The sequence below is a fragment of the Gallus gallus genome, chromosome 4 (genome assembly GCF_016699485.2).
Source record: "Gallus gallus isolate bGalGal1 chromosome 4, bGalGal1.mat.broiler.GRCg7b, whole genome shotgun sequence".
Taxonomy (NCBI): Eukaryota; Metazoa; Chordata; class Aves; order Galliformes; family Phasianidae; genus Gallus; species Gallus gallus.
Window position 1 is genome coordinate 11,928,637 of NC_052535.1, and position 18,888 is coordinate 11,947,524.

An 18,888-nucleotide genomic window follows, 5' to 3' on the forward strand; every position below is an offset into this window, starting at 1 on the left:
GCTGAGAGATGATGTGAAGAGGGATGTGCTGCCCAGCGAGTGACAGACGTCCACTTTTCAAAGCCTAAAAGTCACTCACCATCAAAACTTAATTTCATGCACTTAAGTGAAATGGTGTAAACTGGCAGCTATAACATAGCTGTAGCACTTCTATGCAGTGCATTTGTTCCTTGCAATGTACTTCACCTCCTACTTAATGACAGGGAGTCCAGAACAGAATACAACTGCTCCCTGCTGCCCAAAGGGTGAACACTTGTTTTAAACAGAAAATGGATCCTTCTTGATTTGAAGCAAAACACTGTTTGCCAACAGATGAGTTATTGGAAAGGAGAAATTTGGGAGGCTTTTGCCATCTATTTGAACCCCTTGTGAAGAGCAGCCAAAACAGAGAACTCTCAGAAAGGAGTACTTGGAATTTTTAACATTTCAGTTACAGAGATATTTCCTCACTAGCTAAAAATGTTAGAGAAATATTTTATCATCTTTTTCCTGGAGATTTAAGAACATTCTCAGTTCTTCCAACAGATGAAGGGGGGAGAGAGCTCTGATACAGTAATGCAGGGACTAAAGGGAGGCATAGACAGCCTTACACTAACACAGTTCAACTAAGGTTTTGTTTAATGACAGAACAGCTGCCACAACTGCCCTAGATGCAAAATGAGAGAATGCACTTAGGCAAAGGGGTAGGGGTCAGCTGGACTGGAACTGTGGTGCTTGAGCAAGGCAATCACACCGTTCAGACTCCTAAACACAGACTGTGGCTTTGCTTTTTGTGTTCAAGAGGCATCTGATCAGTGAGCAGCATTTATTGGAGATGCTGCACTCCATGCAGCCAGCTCAGACCAGCATCCTACAGAGAGGGGACACGAGCCACAAGAGTGTAGCTAGATCCTCCAAGCAATTAGTAATTGATTTTTTTTCTCTATAAACATCCCTCAGTATTACATCAGGAATTAGAGAGGACACACAACATGAGGATGCGAGGCTCATTCAGGAACGCAGTAAGCATATAGAGGCAGGTCCTAGGCCAAGGATAAGCAGGTTGAGGTTACTGTACAACATCCATATACTCTCTTGTCAACAGCATAATCCAAAGCAAAATGGCTGGTTGCCTACATTGCCTGCTGTTGTCAGTTTTGGATTAGCTGAATGGCACCTGAAACTTTATCCCATGGGATATCAAGTCAAAGAATACTTTTTAGAAAAATCTTGACTGCTTCAGGGTCTCACATTCTTTTAATCTTCTGATGACCATCACTGTATCCATAGGATGAAAAATCAGTAAGACTCAGAAGCTTAATTAAATTAAAATACCTCTAATTCTTACTTATTTCTATGATATATGTATGTCCTGTCTGATTTACTGTGGCAAATCTGTAGAAAATCCTATAGCTCCCTAAAGGTGTCACCAAGAAGTTACTTCTGTGCTAAGCTGTACCCTTACGGTAACACTTAATTGCTGCGGCATTCTGATGTGCTACAGTGTATAATAGTGGCTGTGAAAGAAATTCAGAGCATCAAGGAAAGAACTAACCCATGTGCCACGGAGGCCTGTGGAGCCAGTCAGTAACTGCATTGTTACGGGTGGGGAATGGATAGGAAAAGGATTTTTATTTTATATGATCATGCTACAAACTAGCAAAATAAGGCTAAAAATAGGATATTCTGTTTCTTGGTAATCAGCTATAGTCCCCAGATGACCTTGTCATTTGAAAACAAGCAAGATGTCACTGGTGTCCTGCCACGTGTAACAGTGGGCTCTGATCGGCAAAGGAACGCTTCTGCAAATCAGTGTTCTTCTCTCTGCAGACTACAGAAATCCATTTGTGGAGTTCTACCCGGAACATCCCCAAATCATCTACCTTCTAGAGGCTAAGAAAACAGTCGTTATCCCCTGCCGAGTTACTTCTCCAGATATCAGACCTCAACTTATGCAGGTAAGTGGCTGGTTTGGAGAAATTCAGACAATTCAGAGGTCTGCACTGCCATCACGGTGGGTAAAAGTGGAAAATAAAATGGATGAAGCTCGGTAAGTTTCAGAAGGAAATAGAAAAGGTAATAGTCATCTGGAAGCACTGCTCTCACAGTGCATTAGTAGTGAACTGTGCATAAGACTGTTGGTGGGATTAGGCTGAGTTTATCAAATGTTCTTCACATCTCATGGTTTGAAATTCCTCCATTAAAGCTCATCGCTTTTATATCATGAACCTCTTAGAACTGTTGCCCATTTCTGCTTGATTTCAGAACTTAAAACCAGGTTTTGACCTCAGAAATAAGTGGCTACTGCTTCCTTCAGCAGCAGCCACACCTGAATGTCAAGGCTGCAGAATGGTCCGTGGAATAAAGATAGAAATTTAGGGTCCTGGACTTCTTCAGTCAATAGGGACATAATTGCTCAGTTAAAGGGCTTCAGAATCACTTCAGATATGCCTGCCACAGAAGAAGGAACAGAACATGGGTCTCCTAGCTCCAATCCTGCCTTTTACCAGTAGCTGATGTGCCTCTCCATTGCCCTGCTGCCACTGCCGCTGCCCCTTTTCCATGGTCTGTTCTGGAAGGGCTGTGAGATGTGAGGCTGTGTTGCTGAAGGTGGTGTGCCAACAGGGCACACAGGTACGTGATGCCTGGCAGAGGGTCCGAGGGGCTCCGCCTCTCCTAGATATTAGGTGTCACCTCCTGAGAGCCAGCGCATGGAACACAGAGGCCAGATACAGAGCTCCAGCTCCCACAGAAACCAATGGCAAATTTCCAGCAGACGTGCACAGGGACAGCACAAGCCTTATTGCTTTAGCAGATCTCTGTTTTTAAGTTCTGTCAGTAGGGATTAAAAGTGGGGGGGATAAGGCTGCTCTCCATTTATAGCTTATCACTTGAGCCTGGATAACTGTTATCACCTTTTCCTTGGCTATAAAAATGAAACATCCCCATCTTATGTGAGCCTACTTCAACCGAATTCGTTGCTGGAATAGAGTCACATGGGCCTAAACAGGGCCTTGGAGCTTCCTGATTTATCCCCTTATTTATAGGCAACCCAGCTCTCCTGCGTGCCTGCTAAACTCTCCCCTGGTAATTTCTTCAAACACAGTCTGAAGTCCTTTACCTTGAGGCAAGCTGCTGGAGAAACGAAATCTCCACTGAAATCTCCCTGTTGAATTGCAGAGAAAATTGTCCCCCAAAGAGTCTTCCCCTGCAATGGGGAGCAGCAGGGCGCAGGGAGGGATGGGGATGCTGAGCGCTGCTCCCACGGGAACGCTCTTGGGAGCCGTGTGTGGCTCCAGCAGCCAGAAAGTCACCTCCAGCACAACCCGTCTGGGGATCCGACGGCCCCGTGTGGAGCCGAGGCGGCGGCTTCCCATGCGCAGGGGAAGCGGGGTGGAGAGGGGCGGAGGTACGGCTGTGGGACCAAGAGGTGAGCAAGGCGGGCGGACGAATTTAGAACATCCTCTGCTTCCAAATTTAATCTCCTATAGACAGCGAACTTCAAAGGAAGGAAAGCCGCTGTGATTTCCTTCAAGCAGCACTGACGTTTTTTGTTTGGTTGTTTAAATATATATTTTTGAATATTCTATGGAGATGTTTAATATGTGTGTAGTGTTGAAAAGGGCCTCCTGAGTAGGGTTATTTTTTCTTTCCCCTTCCTCTCGCCATCAGGGAACGGAGCTGCCAAACCATGAAATTCATCTTTATCACATTTTATTATTCTTGTAGAAAATGTACTTTTCCCACTGTAAATTAAGTTCCTTATGTTACCATTATACTTTAAAATCATTGCACTCTCTGGCCTTTAAATATGTATGGGGAAAGGTACCATTCACTAATACCGAACAGATCCTGGCTAACTCTGCAGATCATCTCTGTTATTAAGAAACACATGCTAAGACACAAGACTCGAACTTTTAGTTTTGCTTAACATGATTTTAATTCTGGGCAAAAAAGCATTTTCAGTCCTGTCAGATCTGTTTAGTCACTGATCTGGCTCAGTGTGCATTTGCCGCTTACAGCTTTGACCTTCATGGGTGTTAAAGCACAATTAAGCCCCAGGTCTCAGATCTCGTTCTGTAGCTTTTCCTGAATTTTCCTAATGGCTCTGCACAGCTCAATTACTTTGAAAGCATTTTCCCAAAACCCATGTTTCCTATGACTGTCAGAAAAGAACCGTTGCTCCAGAAGAAAGCCGTGCCTGCCATCCCAAAGCAATGCCACCAGTCTCTGCCCCAAACTCTTACTTCCACAATCTTTGTTCTGTGTCGAGTACTTAATAATAAGGGACATAAAGCAGTGCCAGCCCGATCAGCAGTGTGTTCCCAGGAGAGGTATGAGCACCAGCTCTCAAAGCCTGGAGCTGAAATTTCATCAGAAGAGGAGTGTTATTTAAACTGAATCCAATTTAAACCACACTGCTAATGCAAGACTACTGTTTGTTTGGAGGCAGAAGAATAAATTGTGTGTTGCATAACAAAAAAGATGAAGAGCAACATTATGGTTCTTTTTTTCAAGAATCACAGAACAGTACAAATATTTACGAATCTGGGACAACTAATGTCTATGTGACTATGTTAATCATAGAATCAGAGCATGGTATAGATTTTTAGAGGTCTAACTTGATGCTTATTTTAAAGTATTTTGAGAAAGACGCATGGTACATACATGTGGCAGTACATGAAGCAACATTTTGTTCCTAACCACTTCCAAAAAGGTTACTCTGCAAAGCTTCCATAAATTACTTTTTTAATTGGCAGAATTACTTCCAGTAAAGGAATGAGGGAAACTGGATTTAAAATGTCTTGGATAAGGTCTGAGAGGTTTTGGGCTACTGAATCAAGAACACCAGTTACAATGTCCAAGTTCTGGATTCCAAACCGTTGTACCTCCGGGAGGACTTTCCTATTTGTACGTGTTGCTGTTGCCTGAGATGTGTGTGGAATGAGACCACCAACCACTCTGAAAGGTCAAATACCTCCCTAGTCCATAAAGCAGAACAGCTTTGGCTGCTTGGCTCGATGACCTGAGGAGAAAGGGAATGTCTCAGGCACCTCCTATTGCCTGTTCTCTTTCAGTATCCTCATCGTGAAAAGCTAAAGTTCAAGAAGATGGTGTGGGACCCAAAAAGAGGATTTGTCATCCCCTCTCCTGCTTTTACTTATTCTGGAGTACTCACATGCACTGCAGGCATCAATGGAAGCGTGTTCACATCCTATTACCTCGTACAGAAACTAGGTGAGTGACTGCTGCGCACCAAGGAATGACCATAGTATTTCTGCTTCATTGCTAAGCCCCTGGCTATTTATTGACTAGCCCTAGGAATATTTGATAAATCTAACTGTTATGTATCTGTAGCATGTACAAACTGCAACACTTAAAGCAAACTGATTCTTCCCCTTGTTTTCCTATTCAATAGAACTTGCCTGATCCACTCAAATTGCCAGGTGTGGAGGTGGTACAGAACAGGAGCATTTTATTCAAACCTCACCGAAGCTTTGTTTGCTTGAATAGAGCATTATTTACACTAAAGCAAATGCCAATTTAGAATAATCCAAACATTAGATTTCTTTTTGCTTCTGGTCATTAAACACACAAGATCATGTTATAAAAATCTCATTAACATATTCATATATTTGCTTTTTTATACTGTTTCTCATGGTGATTTACTATGTCCTTTCCCTTGTGTTTACAGTTGACCTTCAGCACAGAATTTATATCCACATTTGCAGCTACCAATCATTAAATTTTGGAGTGCTGGAAATTAATTAAAATCCACTTCCAATTTATTTTTCCTTTCTTTTCAATGTATTCTCTTTCTTTCTTCATACATCGTATTTTTCACGAGGAGAGATTGTGACTTCATTCCCATTAGATTATAGCATCCTTCTATGCAATTAGCACTCAGCTTTAAATAACAACGAATTTGTGTGGCAGCCAAATAAAGATCCTGTAAATCTCTCTCTTTCTGTTTTAATTTCATTGCTGGAGTAGTCATTATTTATTACTAAAATTGTGAATGCATAGCTAAAAAAAAACAAACCATGAGGACATCCTTATCTAGCCCCAAAGCACACCAGCAAGACCTTTTTCTGTAATGTATTGCTGTGCAGTGGTCAGAATTGTATCTACTATGCTACACCACAGACTAAGAGGCATGGCCTTGAAGCAGGCTGTTGCAGAGTCGATGCATTTAAGACATCAGTAAATACAAGAGACTCAGATTTGGTGGTCCCATTCAAAAAGGAGTGGTAACTGGCCATCAGAGGGCAGGAGAAATGAAAATGTTGAGTGACTTCTGAATCTTTTTTTCTTAGGAACGAAGAAAAGAAGTACAAGAATAGTATCAGAATGTTTTGGGTTTGAGGGCTGGAGCCAAACATGGCAAAAGCAAGAAAAATAATTCATAAATAAGTGTGTTCACATCTGACCACTTTGATCAGCTGATGTTCAGGCATTTATACAACTGACCTTGCTTTTCCACTGTGTGGATGTTTCCAAAAGTTTCCGTGGAAATTACAGAAGAAGGTGAAGTACTTTATAAACTGAAAGGAGCAGATGCTGGAGGGGCATTCAGAGTGCGGTGACTATCTTAAATGTCATCTATGCATAGAGTGCCGTGCAGTTATTCCTTTGCTCTTTTCCTTTCAGAGGACAGAGTGCAGAACCTGGCTCTGAAAGCAACTCCCAAAAAACTACTGGTTGGAGAAACTCTGTATTTGGAATGCAAGGCAGAAACCTTCATCAACGGGCGCATTGAATTCATATGGACGTGTCCTAACGGGAAAGTGAGTTGATGAAAATTCAGGATTCTGCTTTGATGCAGTCTCCTACCCCAAAGAAAGATCTGTTCATGGTGCTGAGCACACTGACTACTAGCTGTTCTGAAATACACCCAACCATTTCTATGCCTACAACTGATTGTACTTCTAGTTTGAATGAATCTAAAACGTATCTACTCTCTTGAGCCTGTAAATTAAACTGCAAATCTCATGCTAAATATATGCTTGCGAGAAAAGCCAGGAGAAGATCTTTCTTCTTGGAACAAATTTCTGTTGCATTACTTGGCAGCCTCTCCCCAGCTCACAACTTATGTCTCAAGGGCAGTCATGAAGGGTGCAAGTTGTCAATCTGCTCACCTATCTTGGCACCTACTAAGTAGGGGAAAATGAAACAAAAGCCAATTGTATCTGCTCAGACCTCACCGAATAATTAAATTTAAATTCTGAAAGTACGTTCTTGAGCTTTCCGTGGAATGCAGTACAGAAATGCTGAATTTGATGTAGAACATGTGACACTTTGATGTACTGAAACCTTGCAGTTCTCCTAAGGAAAACCAGAGAGAAGGGGTATTTTCCAGATCAGTTCATTTATCCGCTATAGTATTCATGGTTCTATTTGATGTTCAGAATTAAAATAATTGCTTTCTATTTTAATTCTGCAAAATATACATTTCAAAGGAGCATCTAAGCCTCTTGGAATGGTGTAAAATGTACCCTCTAAAATTTGATTATTTTTGGACTTATTTTGTTTACTTAACAAAAGAATGTTTGATTTTGTTTCTGTGAAGAAACGACAGAAAAAATAGAGTTTATGGAAGTGCGAGCTTCTAAATTCCAGTGTTACTGAATTTTGTTTCTTGAAACCCACAAGATGGAAGAGGGTTACTTCTTTATGAAACCTCCTTAGATTTCTAACATTATAAATGCAAAATTTCTTGACCAAATATCTGGGATAAAAAATCCTATCAGAATAATAAAAAGCTTTCTCAAATTCTTCAGGAATTTGCATTGGCATTTGGCTCTCATAATATATCTGTTATCCTTTTGGAAAGTAGGCTTTATTTCTAAGACAAGAAAACTGACGGTGACCCTGAAACAAAAAGTCCTACAGTGACCCTACAGAAGATGATGGCAGTTTTGCAGTGAGATCCCTGGGATGTGGACCAGAAATAGGGCTGATCTTTGCAGTGTCCCGTTATTTACCTGCACGCCCAGGTTTCAGCAGAAATGTGCCATAGTTCCACTGTTTCTTTCTCATTAGACTTGATAATGAGAGCTCACACAAGAGCTCTTCCTGCTGATTTGCCTTTTATAATATTTACTTCCGTGTTGGAGAGAGATGATAATTTTGATATGAATCACTGCTTCTCTTAACTGGCAGACTTTGAAAGGGTAAACACAGCAATCCCGATTATGCCAGTTTTTGACCTCTTTTTTTTTGCTGACTTCCAGCACCCTTACCCCAGGAGAGGTATGGACCGGAGTAAACCCGTGTATAAGTTTGGCAGCAGCCTGACAATTGAAAATGTCACCATGGAAGATGGAGGCCTATACATATGCAGAACATTCAATTTAACAAGTCTGGAAGCTAACGTCACCGTTACGGTGTACGGTAAGTTCTGCAGCTAAACCATAACTCCCAAGAACCAAGACTGCGACACTAAAAGGGTAATGCCACATTACTAAATCTGTTGATACCTAAATGTCATTAGGAAGAATGACAACTAGTTAAAGCAGCCATTAATAGTCTGTAGTAATTCTATGAGAGAGTCAGCATCCAGAACGATGTTTTCCAAAAAACATCACAGAGCTCAAGACTGAGCTCCATACCCTCTATATCTGAGGGTATGGATGAACTGAGGTCGAGCTACTTAGAAAAGACAGCTCTGAGAGTGGTTGCTGATGCCCTGGAAAATCTGTCGGGCTGGCATTCACAGGGACAGTGTACCCCAGCAGTTAGACATGCTGCAGAAGGGGCACAGCAGCTGCTAATTCTCTGCATTAAATAAAAGGTCCTTCATATGGAGATATAATTCACTGACAGTGCCAGAGCTGTGCAGCCAAACTGCTCTACCAGGCTGGTGTTCCATTTGGCTGTTTCCAGCTTCTGCACATCTGCAACTGCAAAAGATCGAGGATAGGCACAGCACTGTGCAAAGATATGAGCACTGCATTGTGGCAAATCTGCCATTCTTTGTCTTCCTTTTTGTTTCTCTTTCAAGACAAACCTTTTCTTGAGGTGTCGCACAAGAAAGGGCTTTACTATGAGATTACATCAGGACACAAGTCACTGAAACTGGCTGCAAAGGTGGATGCCTTTCCTCGCCCAACTGTTACCTGGTGAGTACCATCACCTGGAGCAAAAGCAGATATGGCCTTGTTGAGGGTCCTGTCTGGAGCAGATTTTCACTGTTGCTTCACTGACAGCAGGTAGAAGTTGGGAGCACTTGCAGCCATGGCCTCGCAGCTCACCCAAGGAGTTGCTTCTCCTTTCTGTGCTGCTGTGTGCTCTGTGGAGGTGGCAAGCCATACCTCTTTCCCATGCTATTCTCCCCCTTTAGTCATGCAAACAAAAAGGTTCCTACAGAAAAAATAGAGGTTTCGTTTACACTAGACACAGAACTGTTTGGAAAAGTAGAAATCTATGGGGAAAGGGCTGCCAGTTTATTAGCTTTAGTGGTGGCTGGTCTGCAAGGATGCAGGGCACAGCAGAAAGCTGCAGGACACACTATTAACATGGAAAAATATTTCTCTTTTTATCTTTTAAATAATTTACTCCAATTGGGTCCCACCAGCAATGCCAGTAAATCCTCCTAAGCACTGTAAAGTCTCCACCTGGACTGTGATGGGTTAGGTGAAAAGTGGCCAACACATCAGCGAGTGCAGGAGACATTCATTTCTCTCATTGCCCTTAGATCACTTGTCCTCAACCCTGCCACTTTCTCTATGCCTCATTTCACAGGGCTCTTTCCCAGCCCCATCTCACTCACCGTGAGCAGTTCTGCCTGTCCCAGCTGAGCAGGAGGCTTGGCAGCACGCCCCAGTGCCCTTCCCTGGCCAGCTGAGCGCTGCTTGGGGTGGCCTGGCAGTCAGCAAAAGGTGTTGCTCATGGATGGGTTTGCTGTATTTTCCTAGCAGCAAACTAACAAGAAATTATCCGGTATCAGTCAAATCACTGAACTCTGCATGCCAAGAGCTATTTTTAATTGCCTCTGGTTTTTAGGAGATGGAAACCTTCCTGGTACTTAGAGAGGGAGCACCCCCTTTCCCCTGCCAGGCTTTGTTCCCAGGGCTCAGCATGCAGTGGCTCCATGGCAGCTGGGACCACCAGAGCCTCCTTCCCCACATGCAGCAGATGTTGACGTTGGAGGTCTTTCAGCGCAGTTTGAATGACTGCAGAGGAGGCTTTCAGCATGCTCAGACAGCAGGACACGTACCCCAGCTTCTCCTTCCACCAACTCTGAAGCTCTGTGTGTGGCAAAATCTGCCCTATTTCATATTCATAACCCAACTGTGGGTTAGCAGTGAGGAAAAGGTCATGGAGCCTCGCCCAACCCACTGTTAGTGATGGTTCAGGGCTGTAAATTCCTCACTGACCTTCCTGTTGACTCTAAACTCTCCCTAACAGACTAGCTTTTTCATAAATAGGAAAGGATCATTCATACATGCTGAAAAACAATTATGATTAATTAATATCTTGTTTTAAAACTGACAATACAAATTTCGGCTAACCCATCATTTATTGCACTTAGTATTGCACATGCAAGCTGATGTTTGCATTCCACAACAATTTGGGGGCACCTCCATTTGCGTTTCTGATAATAGTTGAGCGTACAAGAAGCACTGATAACTCAGATTCATTAAAATATCTTTTTCCTATAGCACTGCAGATGCTACTCAATCTTAGTTTGAAAGGGCAAGGGAATAGAAGCCCAGTTCAAGCAAGGGTTCCAGATCTGTCTCCAGTGCTGTTTCTGAAGGATGACCCTTTAACCACTCTCACTTGGGTACCAGTCAGGCTTTCTGAGGGCTAACAGCCACGTGTACACATGATGATTTGCTGGGACATTCACAACAGGTACAAAGATGGCAAACTGATCAAGGATAACCAAAGTTGCTACGAGCCAGACCCAGCGAAGTACAGGCTGGGCATAAGAGATGTGAGACCAAAGCATGCTGGGAACTACACCATTGTCTTGAGCAATGCAAAACATGGCCTGTACAAGAACCTCACCATGCAGCTGGTAGTGACAGGTAAGGACTTGATTTTTTCAATGATACTGCTGTGTTCTTTCTCTTTTTCTGTGTAATGCTGTTCTTGCAGTCAGTAGGAAGGAGAGACAAGTCCCATATGTACCTGAAATGAGCTCATACAGCGCTGAGCATAGAATACCACCTTATTTAGGAAACATGATGATCCATCTCACGTCATCCCATGCTGAATAGAAGCAATAGAATGGAGATCTGCAATGAGGAGTTAGGCTGAAACCAGATAATCTAAAACTACTTTCTGCCAAGCTGCTCCACCTCAGAAATAGACGGCAGCATCTTTTTGTTGGGACAGTGTCTGCAGACGGACACGGAAACGGCTTGAAAGTGAACAGCCTTTCAATAGGAGTTTGGGAGGATATCTAGAAGCAAGGTCTGGAGCCGGGGGCACAGTTTCCCAAGAGAAGTGGTGGAAGTTTTATCCCTTGAGATTAAAAACTAGCTTGGGCAAAGCACTGGGGAACATCCTGTTGGGATAGGAAGAGTCCCAAATGTGCTGGCGGAAGGAACCAGATGAGCTGTTCTGTCTTTCATGTCTCTCCATCATCCTGCTACAGAAATACTGTCTAAGTCTGTATTTCGTATTTTTGTGCTATCATTTATCTGCTGGGAGCATTTGAGGGATAGGCCCATTTTCAGGAAGATCCAAAGAAAACGGAGTGCAGTGAGGCTGGTTTACTTGTCAGAGAGGGTATATAGATATTGGAATCACATTTATTAGTCTCCCTCACTGGGATGATAGAAGACAGAGCTCACTGTCTCTTTGCACATCTACTGCCTCTTTTAATGCAGTGAACTTGGGAACAGAGACAGAATCATGAGGCCCAGCAGGAGTTCAGCATGTTAGCTCTGCTTTCTTTTATATTTCCCGAGGTTTGCTCAGGCAGTGAGATAGGTAAAGTGGTTGATGGAGGTTTGTTTTCTTTTCTGTGGTGAATTCTTTTCTCTTTCTCCTCTTTACACCTAAAAATATTCTCAATTGTCCTGTCTTGAATTACTTATGTGCTGTTGCACTATGTAACTTCCAGCATTTGTTATTTTCTCATTTCACCTTTCACAAAGGAATAATGCGTAACAAATGGAGGACTCGCTCCTTGGGCACACTTGGCCTACTCAAAATGCTAAGTGCTTACACCAACTTAGACAACCCTTAAACTGATGTGTGATACAGGACTGTAGAGAGCTGACAACATGCTCATGGTCAGCTGCTGTAGCTCAGTGATGGGCAGGAATGTGTTAAACTGTGGCCATTTATTCCCTCGGGGTTGTTTATCCGTACAATGGTTTTGCTGTCTTGTTAGAGAACAGAAACATTCAAAGGAAGAGAAAATTAAGAATGATAATAAATTATCTTGTCAAGGTAAATATTAGCGTTTGCGTGCGAAAGAGAATGTTTAGTCAAAGAGCAGCCATTCCACAAATAGGCATATCAAAAACAAACAGATCTTGTTTGTAGGAGCAAGATGCTATTTCAGGATTAAACCATCCATGCTATTAAGTACAGTACAAGCCTTTCATCTCTCTTGTATGTACAGGCATGTGTTATTCTGGCTCTCACACAGTGCTTGCCTAGCATGGTGCTCATTGTCAGCCTTTATTTCAGATCAGCCCAATAAAGACTTCAATCAGGAATAATTATTTCATTGCAAAACACCCTTTCTTAAGAGTATGCAAAGGCCAGCAGCTGCAGGACTGTTACTGACCAGCAAAGGTACTGCTTGCTGAAGCACAGGAAAAATGAACAGCAGGTGCTTTTTTCCTGGTAAAAGAAAAAAAAAAATAGCCATCCCTGAAATGAGAAACAAAATGGAAAATATCTGCCAAAGAAAGCCATTGTTTCTAAGCAAATGACTGCAAACAAGGAGGTATCTGACTGTAGATAGGAATGACACAAAACTAGGAAAGCTCTCTTCACCTCCTTGCCAGGCTCTTCCCTCTGCAGCACTAACCCAGCATGATGGATCTGAAGCCCACAACCCAAGGATGGGGTCATTTAGCCCCGATGCATGTGGGAAGAGATCAAAAAAGGAAGATTTTGTTCTTGAAGCTTATCCAACTGCAGGAAAATGCTTTTTTTCTCATGCTTTCAGCTAGGGAAAATGGATTGCTTCTTTTTCAGATCTGGGCATGATTTGCTTTATGTTCAAAAACAACCTGAATGCAGATTTTAATTTTTTTTCCTCTCCACTCCTAAACAAATAAGCTGACACTTAAACTCCAGTCCCTGTGACTGATGTCCTGTATCACACCTGAACACATCCAATTGTTTGGAGCTTCAGCAGAAGGAGGCCAAAATGCTTTGCAGATATTTTGTGTAGGATTACTTTGCCCACCACTGAAACAGAACCGCCTCTGAGCTGAGAGGGGTGATTAATGTCTCTGTTTAGAACCAGGCAGTCTGCAATTACTGAAGTTGGAATTTGAATGTCAGTATTAACAGACTTCATGGAAAAATCCTCTTGGGTTTGCAGGTCAGCACAGTGGTAGAAGCATCAGTTTTGCATCGTGTCTAAGAGGCGGTGCTTGCAGCAGCCCAGCACCTGCCAAGCCTCATGCCAACTACATGCACGTCAAGCAGCTTCCTATAACTGAGGAGTAACATTTCTTTTCTGAGAACAGCAGTAGTCCCCACAAGACAGAGCTGCATCTGGGAAAGAAAGTGAATTCTGAACTGTATCATTTAAATAGGCTTTGGAATGTGAAGATAAATGTCATTTGTGTCTTCCTGCACATGGAAGAAATTATAAGCAAGCATACAGCCCCCTCTCCTGTGAGTCTCTTCAAAATAATACATCATTAATTCCTCTGAGCAGCGCAGATAGGGTAATTGGCACGCAATGTGCTGTGACAAACCCATCACTGTCAATTGAACTATGTGTAGAGGAAGTTTAAAGTTAATAGTGTTGTGAAATGTTATCTACAAACAAAGTATAAATAGCACCAGGACTCTTACTCATCAAATTGCATTATATTAATTTTGTAGTGCATTTTATTCTGTAATAACAGCAGCAGCAAAGAACCCCTTAAAAAGTATGAGAAAATAAGTGATGTGCCTGAGCCCTACAGGACAGCAGCTTACATGCAGCATATCTCCTGACCTGCTAGAAGACCTGCACTGCTGCAAGCTTTCTTTGGAATCGTCTTCCATACACTTAACTGGTAGCCAGCACAGTGCTTCTAGCATAACGTACTGTACTTGCAAGGTATTTGCTTCATAGTAATGCATGCAAAAAGTAGGAGCTATTTCCCCACAGAGGTTTATATGGCCATAAAACTGATGAGTATCTGCAGGGAGCAGAGGTATTCATCGTCTTAGCTCTAGAGAGACAAGAAGCAAAAGGGCAAATAAGGCTCTGAGCTGCTGGCTGGGAGCTGGTAGCAGTGCTGGCCCCAGCAATACGCAGGAAGCAGGCACACCAAACAGTGCAGTTGCTGTCTGGCCCAGAGGAGAACAGCACTGCTATGCAAAAAATGTCTCTTTAAGAAGTGGCTTAGCTGTGCCTCTGGTCACCCATGCTCCCAGTGCAGCTGGAATTTCATCTTGCAGGAGCACATATCTCCCCTGTGGAGTCCTGTTGGCTCATTGTAGGACTCAAGTCCCCAGGAGGCAGCTGACTGCATTTTCAAAACTCTCCTTCTTTACATATTTACACATCAAACACTGTCCAAGAAGCGGCAGGTTGCTGTGTTTTTGTTTTGTTTGATTAAATTCTTATTGAGAAAAGCTTCAAGAAAATAATGTCCTAAAGAATTTGGAGAAAAGGGAGCAAGAAGAAGGAACAATCCCAGCAAACAGCTGGTGGCTGCACATCTGAGCCAGCCAAGGAGAAGAAACGTGGGAGAAAAGAGTTATTGCAGGCTGAAGTACAAAGCCGTTTCAGAACAAAACATAAACAAAAAATCCCCAAATCTATTTATGGGGAAGCAGGCTGCATTTCATTCTCACCCTTTCTCGAGTCATCTGCATGTATCAGAGTTCTTGCTGAGCCCTTTATGGGGCAGTCAGCATGCTCTGACCATCATGCTGTGAGTGAAGGTTGTATAGGAGCATAAGTTAATTCGAAAAAAAATGGGATGAATAACCTCCTTCACCACTTTTCCTTCCTCCTTTGTCCCCAAGTTTCTCTTCTGTGCTTCATCAAGACTCTTCCAGCAAATATTGCTTTGGGTTCCTGCTGCTCTAGTCAATTGAAATTACATTCCCTTGGAGAGTCTTGATCCCCAAAGCTCTTGCATTGTATCTCTAAGAAGTGCAGTGGAGAGTCTTGATCCCCAAAGCTCTTGCATTGTATCTCTAAGAAGTGCAGTGCAAAGTGCTAGCAATAGCTCTATCAAAAGCAGTAGTTATTCATAGGCTTCTTACAAATTCCCTCTCTCCTGGGCATGGACCAGACTAGGAGACCCCTAGCACGCAGAATTCATATGTGCGTTGCCATGTGCTCCCCATTATGTCACCGAGATGGCTGTACCTCCATTTCTGTTACTAGGGAGAATTAGCTCCAAAGCGCTTAATGATGCATTTGTTGCCCTACTCTGTAGTCAGGCCAGCTCTTCATATTTGGTTTAAAATCAAAGGCAAAGGGAGTTCTGTGCTTGACCTACTTTGGCTTGCAAGGGATGAGTTGACATCAAAGGAGTCCCCAGTGATCTCCGCAGAAGCTAATAAATACATGGTGATCCATGGGAACAATACTCTGTCACCTTAACCAGATCCAAAAATAGTCTGAAGAGGGAGACAGCCCTCAGGATGAGGTTAATTAATACTGGGCTGTGCCAGGTCAGAGCAAAGGAGCTCTTGGAGAGACGGAGCTCGTCTAAGGGCAGCAGAGGGGAGTCACACATGGTCGTCAGTGCATGGAAGGGCCACAGAAATCTCTGTGCTGGACATCAGATGTGAGAAATGGGAATTTCTTTGTATTAATACTGCAAATAGGTGAAAGGATTGAGCCAGATAGGAGAAGCAGGGCTGCACAGAACCTTCACCTTACTTGCACGTTTCAGTATTCTGCCAGGACTGGCTTTCCATTGTACGTCACATCCAACTCCAGTGTAGCTCCTTGGAGGATAACCCATTCAGGAAAAGCCAATATAGAAAATCTGATTTTCCATCTCCTGGGCCAGACAAGCAAACTTAGAAACCTGCGAATAAAACACAGCCTGTCTCCAACTGGCTGTTAATTCAGTGTGTTCCTCCTCGGGCCCATTCCTTTGCTTTCCTCCTGTGTGCTGCCAGCTCTGGCTGTAGGCAGTGCTCTGGGAGAAAGCAAGTATGAAGTGCTGCGCCATCACACGGTGCTCCAGTCCGTCCTTCAGGTCTCGTCTATCAGGCACAGGCAACAGAGAAACACCTGACTTTTTCTGGGAGATACATGAAAGAAAAAATGCGGAATACAGACTGACTGCATCAGGCCATTCTTGCACAGTTATTAGCAAATGATGAAGAGCTTTCTCACAGACATCGCGCAGTCCCTGCACACGTGCAGCCCTGCAGCCCAGCCTGCCCTCAGCCTCTGTGTGTTCCCATGGGAGGACCTGGTAAAAAAGGCTGATGCACCTTTTTCTTTTTGTTGGGGGTGGCCAAACCAACTTCAGGGAGGGGAAGGTGGGGGCCTGCTGCAGTTTGCCAGAAAAATTGGAGACATTGAGCTCACGTCTTTGCAGCAGCGATCTCCTTCTGACAGCCCTTGAAATCCACAGTTGGGGGAAGCTGGGAAGTGGCAGCACTTGTTTCCATGCTCTCAGCCAAGCCTGCAGATATATTAAGTAGGGCTTTTCTCCTTTGAAAGGCAGGCACAGGGGGCACAGAGAAAAATCCTAGAAAGCTGCCTGCTCCGTTAAAAATTAAGCAGCTCACCACTACGCATTTGCTTTTGAACTCTGTTTAGCCAATAAGAATGAGAGACAGACAAGAAAAAACTTTCTTTTTTTCCCCCAAAGCATTGAAGGAGAAAGGTGAGGGTGATAGATCTGGGAAAGGTTATACAGGACTGAAAAAGAGACAGCCTTCTTCCTCCAAGGTACAGAGAGACACATCTAAAAGTGACGTTACAAGGTTAGAAAAAATACAAACCAAACTGCAGTCATTTCAACCACAACGTTCCCAATAGGGTAGTCCAGGAGCCCAGTGATTCTCCTTAAAATGTGCTCATCCAGTATCCAACTGGATGGCTTCTGTGCCATTTGCTGCCACCCTGCTGGCACTCCCAGTCTGAGCAGTGGAGCAGCAGACAGCATGCTGCTGACAGTGTGCTGCAGGGCGGGCTGGGGCCCATAACTGCTGAGCCCAAGGCTGTTGTTGGCAGTGGGACCCACAGAGGGACTTGGGCTGTGCACCTCATCCTGCCACTGGTTGTGTGTAGCGCTGCACAGAGCAAAACAAAACAGCCAATAGAATGAGACAGACACCCAAAAGGTCGTGTATTTGGCTGGGGTCAAATACAATGTTCTGCTCAGCCTGAAACAAAAGTCATTTCAACTAGTTTAATTCAAATAATTTTCTTTCTTTCAACAAAAAAGTAAAAGAAATGCAATGATCACTTGTAAGCTGAACGCAGATTAAGTGTTTTTACTCGGGGGAAATTTCATCCTCTTTTCCCCGTATCATTTGACCAGACTAAGCATGTGTTAATGACCTTCCTATCTGCATTACAAGTATTCACCTGGCTCAGCTTACAGAGCTTCTATTTTCATTAAGTACCACAGAAACATAGATGAAATATTCTGAAGCGCAAATTATTTTTGCTTTTGGGAAACAGAAGGGGCAAACTGAAATGGAATGGGCACTGGGAATAGTTTTAACGAAGCCCTGTAGTCCAGCAAAGTACATCAGGTTGAGGCAAAATGCTTCACTGGACCATTCTGTGGTGTTTTAATGATTGCTCAGTACGAAAACATTTTTGAAACTCAGTTTAGATGGTAGTGGGGCAGGTGTGTAAACAGCATTTCTGTTCAGGTCACTGGCAGTAAAGCAGAATACGCAGAATGCTTCTATGTGCTGGCCTCTATATTTGGAAGCTCCTCTGGTTGACAAGTATGCAACTCCATAATAACATCTGCCATGCACTGAGAGATAAAACAATCTCTTGGCAAAGAAGTCATGCCAGGGGGTCAGTGTCCCAGTCTCCTCCTAATGTTACAGACTAAACATTACACAAGAAAGTAAGGTGGGATTTGCATAATGCTGATCAATTTGAAATTTACAGTGAGCAGAATTGCTTTCTGATTGCATTTCACAGTGCAGTAGCAGCAAAGTCGTTAGTTATTCGGGTCAGCTCTCACACCAGCAATTGCACCTCTGCAGAGAGGGCTGGGGATACAATCACACTTTCAGCCGAGAGACGAAAACCCAGTTATTTTGATACATTTAAAGCCATCTGAACATTGCACATTGCAAAAGCAGCCAGAGAGGAGAAAGTTTTTAAGGTTTGTTTGGCTTCTGCTTGAGAAAACTCAGTCTGGGGAAGGCAGCGGTCAAGGGATGGGAGGCAGAGGTTGGAAACAGGCGGTCAGATCTCTGGGGAGGGGGTGGAAGCAAGAAGTGGGAAAGCAAGGGATGCTTCAGGTCAGCAAGGAAGTGTGCAGTGATGTCCTTGCGCAGCTCAGCGCTGCTGCAGGACTGCTTGGGGCAGGAACGCACAGGGAAGTGTTTGGAGAGCCACGAGGAGCCAGGGGGGTTGCACTGGGCCGGGGGGAGCAGGCAGAGAGCACTGCAGGGTAAAGCACAGGGGCAGCTGCTGTGGCACTCTGCTGTTGTGGTGCTCTCAGGCTCCAGCAGGGTTTTTTTGCATGCTTAAGGATAGCTATATGCATGCAAATGTGTCTGTGTTCTTTAGATGCTTAATTTAAGGTGCAACCAGAA

General features: G+C 43.5%; 1 protein-coding gene and 1 long non-coding RNA gene across 4 annotated transcripts in view; one reads left to right on the top strand and one right to left on the bottom strand.

Annotated features, from left to right (window-relative positions):
* LOC107052080 overlaps positions 1 to 18,888 on the bottom strand; it is a 139,058-nt gene that overhangs the window by 91,859 nt on the left and 28,311 nt on the right. The window lies entirely within an intron of this gene.
* The window catches only part of VEGFRKDRL (vascular endothelial growth factor receptor kdr-like), a 123,330-nt gene that overhangs the window by 45,481 nt on the left and 58,961 nt on the right, over positions 1 to 18,888 (top strand). For all 3 annotated transcript variants that reach the window (XM_015278582.4, XM_015278583.4, XM_420292.8), the window contains exons 4-9: positions 1,810 to 1,937; positions 5,058 to 5,217; positions 6,631 to 6,767; positions 8,214 to 8,373; positions 8,984 to 9,101; positions 10,840 to 11,015. In XM_015278582.4, the coding sequence (XP_015134068.2) occupies positions 1,810 to 1,937; positions 5,058 to 5,217; positions 6,631 to 6,767; positions 8,214 to 8,373; positions 8,984 to 9,101; positions 10,840 to 11,015 (879 nt within the window). The remainder of the gene's footprint in view (positions 1 to 1,809; positions 1,938 to 5,057; positions 5,218 to 6,630; positions 6,768 to 8,213; positions 8,374 to 8,983; positions 9,102 to 10,839; positions 11,016 to 18,888) is intronic.